Raw genomic sequence first — 6,239 nt, 5'->3', positions numbered from 1 at the left:
GTACTGAAATATAATTCTGAGGCATCACTGCACACCCTAGAGAAAATATTTGCCCAATTTGACTGTGGTCTGACTGATGTTGTTTAAATCAACTTTTATTATTCACTTGACTTAAACAGAACCTTTCAAGTATCTAAAGTGTTGCAGTTTTCTGCAGAAAAGTATCAGCAATGATTCAGCTCTTGAGTTGTTTCACATCATTGCTGCTTTTCTGCTATTTATCCTCTGTATCATCGAGTGACCTAAGCCCTCTTCCACTAAAGTTGAGCTACATAAACGGACCAAAAGGAGTCATTTTGTTCTCCTTTGTTTTTCGTATATCTCACAGTAAACTTGTGGACTTCACATTATCCACTGATGGAGACACATGCTTATGAAAACGAGAGGACAACAGGATGTTAAGATGTTTAAAAGAAGCTTCAGAAAGGTGTGAAATGTGTATGTATCCACATGTCTCCATCAGCTTAGATGATTTTGCCATTCACAGCACTTGTATTTATGGACTGTGGGTTGCAGAGGTTTGATGAAAGCAAAGCAAAATCTGTCTGGCTTTGTCCTTTTAAAGCCAACACCCCCTAAAATAGCTTTTAAAGCAGGATTAATGTCAGAGAATCAGGACTAGCATCCCTTGAAGGAATCTCTGTTGCCCGCCACCTTTCAAGCCAGGGTTTTTAAACCAAAATCCTTTTCTGCTGAAAAAAGGACGTATTTATATCCATTTTGGTCCAACCTCATAAATTATGTTATTTGCAATTTCATGCAAATTTGTAAGATCTTGCAAGAGTTCATCGACAAAAACTCGCAATTAAAAGAAAGACAAAAGCTCACTTTTTTATCAGCCACACATTACATTTCACAAATATCATAAGATTTCTATCAGATTATTATCATACAATATACACATATTACATTACAAATATAAGCATATTGCATGAGATTAAAAAAAACATTACTTGACATTTTTGTCACAAATTGCAAGACTGACACCAGTCAGATGCAGTGCCTCAATGCATGGAGGAAGTCCTCCAGAGACCAACGCTCAGGTACTAAGTCCTGGCACAGGATCCTGAGGATTCTAAAGCTCCACATGACTGCGTCCCTTCAGTTTTGCCATTGTCTTCCCTTTATTGTGTTACAGTGGCTGTGTGCTGACTAGTTTGGGCGGCTGTGGATGAGTAACTCTGTTATTGGAGGACAACTCAGGACAGTTATCCTCCAATGAGAGAGTTGGGGGTCATATTCTATTGCTAATTAGTTGCATGTCAAGGTATCCTTAGGCAACTGGACACTGAACCCTTTACTGCCTCTGATGTATGACATCAGTGTCTGAATGTGATCTAAAGCACTGATTACTCTCTATAGAATGATTTATATAGATTAGTTCTGTAGAGAGACAGTAGAGTGATGTGTGTGGATAGGTAAATCAGAACAAAGGCTGTAATGCAAAGCACTTCGAGTATCCTGGTTGGATAGGAAGGTGCTATCCAAGTATAGCACATTGCTATGAGAGGCCCTTTAGGCCATAATTCAAACTTGCTCACATATACTATCAAAGCCTCTTGCACAGGATAGGTGTTGATGTCTGTTGAGCTGGCAGGACATATTCCAGCCCTCATTCACAGTACAATATTATCTCAGCAGACACGATGGCTCAGTGGTTAGCACAGACGCCTCACAGCAAGAAGGTCCTGGGTTTGATCCCCGGTTAAGATCTGGCATCTTTCTGTGCAGAGTTTGCATATTTTCCTCTTGCTTGTGTGGGTTTTCTCCAGGCGCTCTGGTTTCCCCCATCCCTAAAAACAAGTACAACAGGTTGCCTTCATGCCCAGGCCTCCCTTGAAAAAGAGATCTGAGATCTCAACGGAACTTGCCTGCTTAAATAATGGTAAATAAATAATCTCATCCTGTCTCTCCGAGATGACCTGGTGCCAAACTGAGGTGGAGAGTTTCCTAAATGTACTTTTGGAACCATAGGTTGCACTTGTCTTTTTTTGAGCATGACAATTGTTTCCGCTTGCAAATATGGATGCATGTGCTGCCTGAGATAAGACATGCCATTCTGCACCTTGTCTTTGGAAAGGAAGGCCAGCATCCCACAAAAGTGCTTAGTGAGGTCCAAACACCAATGCCAGGGACTGGTTAAAAGCCCACACAATTAGGAATGAGTCAAAAAATATCACGTGGTTTTTAAAGTATTTTTAAAAATGTGACCTTTCTCTTTTTTCATTTCATTTTGTTTCATTAAGCTTATTTGCATACACTTCTTGCAAGATCTTCAAGCATTTGGAAGAGAATTTGAGAATGACTCTCAGCTACAACTACACCAAAACTTTGGAAAATATTAGTAAAATTTCCAAATATAAAGCCTTTTTGTGTTTTCTAAGGTCATTTTGAGTTATGTTGACTCTAAAAGTTAATTACAGCGAAGCCCTGGTTACCTTCTTAGAGTACGAGTCACAAAAAACTCAAATATTGGATGTGGTCCAAAAAAGGTCTACAACGTGTTTGGGGTGGCATCGTAATGCAGTAAGAACTAAACAAAAACACACAAGAGCTAAACAGTTAGGAGCTACACACCACACGGTACTGTTAGAGAGCAGAAAAGCTGCACTCCAGGCAGAGCATGGGCACAGGGCATGTGTCACATTCAGCCTTGTCATGTATTGTATTGTATTGTAATGCACTGTAATGTACTGTACTATACTGTAATGTACCATACTGTGTGTTTTATATAGAACTGAATTTACATTATTATTACATGACAAAAATAGTACATTATATTGTTCTTAATAATTTAGCTTTAAAAACTCACAAAAAAGACAATGGGGAAAATGACATTCTTTACTGTACTGTATTTACTGTATTGCCATTTTCCGCACTATCATGGGGATTATTGCAAACTACTAACAGTTAGGTTCCAAGACTACACACTGTGTGGGGCTTCACTGTAGTTGTAAATGCACATCTAATGATTATTCTCAGAGAATTGGATCAAAATTCATCTAGGCTTTCATGTGGTATTTTGTTGATAGACAGGCAGATATGACAACAATAGGAAAGGCAAAGTTTTATAGCCTGATCTCAAGTGATCTGTTAGTGCTCAGAGTATTTTGTTGGGAAATACTGTCAGCCACTACCACAGCTTAAAATTTGTAAAACTGACTGTGTTAAAGCTTGTTTTGTATTTGCAAAATTTGCTTATCTGCAGCTGTCATCGCCAATACAGTTTCAGACATCAGTTGTAGTTGTACATGAAATTCAAATTCAATTCAAAAATACTTTATTGATCCCAAAGGGAAATTACAGATAATAAATAATTCCTTTCTGAAAGTTTTACTGAAATCCCTCAGATGGTTCATGAAATATTTTGTTAACTCTACAAACAAACACCCTCACACAGAGACATGGGCAAACCTCGTCACTGCATCACCTTTGGTGGCAGGTGATAATTAAACTGCAGAATTGCTTTCTTCAAAAAGAATCGTGAATGTCACCTGTGCATCACTGTCCTTGGTTTTATTAGTCAATTTGAAATGTGAATGCTGCTCAGTTTTACCCTCCTGAAAGCACAATCGTTGGGAAAATTGTCTGCCTGAAAGCAAATACCAAAATGCAAACAGGCGAAAATCCCACAGCACTTGAATGTCAGCTTTTGTAAAAATCCCCAAAACACGCTGAGAAAACAATAGTTTGCCTGTTCAGTCACTAAAGCAAACACATAGAAATCTTTTGTGCTTGATGCTCTTGTTCTTCTCTCCACCTCTGTCTCCCACTGCGAAGTGTTTGAATAAAAGACGGAGCTGACCCACGCGTTGCTGAAGCCAACGCAGCATCATTCCCAAAGAAAGCTGGGGATTTTACTAAGAAGGCCCTGTGTGATGGGTCACTTTGCTTTGTAATCAAAAGACATGATGTTTTCAAGTGTGTGTGTGTGTGTGTGTGTGTGTGTGTGCGTGCGTGCGTGCGTGCGTGCGTGCGTGCGTGCGTGCGTGCGTGCGCTTGGAAAGGAACAGCAATGGCTTTTATTTTTGCTATCAGTAATTTAAATTGACATTAACTGCCTTCTAAGGCTGTCAACAGTGTATACAGTTGGAAGTCAATGTGCAGCGTTTCAAGACTGTACATTCTCAATCTAAAACGAGCTTCTCATGTGAAATCTCATTGAGAATCTTAATGTATTTTTTTTTCTTTTTATAGAAGGAAGTTTGGTTCAACAGAAAAATCCACCAGGAAAGATCTGACACACCTGGCTCACCTGACACCTCTCCTGATAAGAATAAACAGTCTCTGTCATGTGTACATTAAAGGTGACCTTTCCAACAGAAGTGATCACTGAAGTCTTCTCTTCCTCACATCTTCCCCGTCCATCCCCCGACTCCCTCCCCACTCTCCCCCGAACCTTCAAACACAGCCTTCAAGGTGTGTGGCGTTAAGGGCCGCCCCTCCTTACCTTGTCCTGAAGTTAGCCGGGTGTGGATGCCCGTCGTACAAAGATAAAAAGTCATATTCCTCCTCCACGGCGAAAGATTGAAAAACTATATGAATCCTGTTCCCCTCGTCTGCAACAATCACCCAGGTACAGTTCGCACCATTTGGATATCCGTAAGGAAACCCCGGGCTTTCTATTGTCCCATTCCTCCCTTTTAATGTGCCTCCACACGTATGGATAAAACCTGGGAGAAAACAAAGAAAACAAACATCCAGTTAGTCAAGTGTTTTCTGTTTTCTGTAATCCTACAAAATCGGCATGCCTTGTGCTATTTTAGTCATTTATACATCAAAACGTTCAGCTCATTCAGGAGGTGAGTGCTATGAGGTTTGTTTTTAATTAATTTTATACTTTACAAAACATTTAACTTAATTTACACAAATTTTAACAGAAAATACATTTAACCTTTTCAGATTTCAAAAAGCTGGTTCTCTTTGAAATCACGTACTGCATGCTTGATTTGTTTTTATCTCCTCATACTACTTTTGCCATCATTATGCTACTTTTATTGAGCATTTAGCTGCTTTCAGTGCCCAACTATCTATTGGTTAGTTTTAGTTTTAGCTACATATCTGCTAGTTTGACTTTAAGTTGGCCTTTTGCTACTAAACTGCATTTTGCTACTTTGAACTTTTACCTAGATATTTGCTGCTTTAGTTTTAAACAAGCTTTTTCCTACTTTTAGCCAGAATTTGCTGCTTTTTGCTTATAGTAAACCTTTTTCCTCCCCTGAGATAGTGTTTAGCAGTAGGTTTAGATTTAGTTAGCGTTTTACTAATTTTAACTTTTAAGTAGCCTATGTTAGCTTTGGGGTTTAGTTTTTAGTACATCTTTAACTTTTTTAGCTACTTTTAGCTTTTAGCTAGACTTTTGATACTTCTAACTTCTAGCTAGCATATTGCTTCTTTCAGCGTTTTACTGCTTTTAGCTTTTACTTAGCATTTTGCTACTTCAGTTTTTTGATTGTGTTTGGCTTATTTTAGCTTTTAACTTTCTGCTATTTTAGATTTAACAACTCAGTTTCAAATTTTCCATCAAGTTCAGCAAAGTTATTCAGCTCTGAGCATTTATATTTTTATTTTGGCAGAAAAAATTAAGTTTATGCCGTTATTAAATAAATGTATTATTATTAAGTTTATTTGATAGGGACAAACACACAATATCATAGACAAAATGGATAAAACAGTGACCCCATGCCTGTATCATGGTGCTTATAGGGTGAGCGAATGTGCAGCACTTGTCCTTAGTCGTATAATGTCTAGGAATACATGTAACATTTTTGTAACTCATGCATGAACCAAAACACTCACACACTAAAATAGAGATTATATTGATTTGATTTATTGATTTAACAGGAAAAGATTACTAAAAAAAATCAAGCCTGACTCAGCATAATTGCTGTTTTGCAGAAGGTTCCTGTTTTGCAGCACATAAAACACTCAGAAATACAGCATCACAATCACATCATGATACACCATAGACACAAAGACAAACAAGCATACCAAATTTCAGGAAGGCAGCTTTCCAGGCAGATGTCCATCATTTGCGTCTTTGATCTTCCGTTTATGTAACATACAGAGTAACAGCAACACTAAAGCTGAGGTAAATTTGGTCAAAAATAGACCTGCAGATGCCTGTAAAGCCAAATAGGATGTATTTTCCTGCAGCGATACTGCACAGCTACATACATCTGCCGCCACCGCCGCCATCTTTTTTACATTGATAACATATTGTACAACAAATTTCACAT

At 38.4% G+C, this 6,239-nt stretch overlaps 1 protein-coding gene across 1 annotated transcript in view; it reads right to left on the bottom strand.

The window, feature by feature from the left end:
* Nucleotides 1-6,239, bottom strand: part of LOC106514228 (CUB and sushi domain-containing protein 3) — a gene marked incomplete in the record, with an annotated part of 356,940 nt that overhangs the window by 303,875 nt on the left and 46,826 nt on the right. Inside the window, 1 exon segment of the mRNA XM_014003387.1 lies at nt 4,451-4,673. Coding sequence (XP_013858841.1) covers nt 4,451-4,673 — 223 coding nt within the window.

Source organism: Austrofundulus limnaeus, unplaced genomic scaffold (genome assembly GCF_001266775.1).
Source record: "Austrofundulus limnaeus strain Quisiro unplaced genomic scaffold, Austrofundulus_limnaeus-1.0 Scaffold18, whole genome shotgun sequence".
Classification (NCBI taxonomy): domain Eukaryota; kingdom Metazoa; phylum Chordata; class Actinopteri; order Cyprinodontiformes; family Rivulidae; genus Austrofundulus; species Austrofundulus limnaeus.
This window is presented reverse-complemented; position numbering and strand designations above follow the sequence as displayed.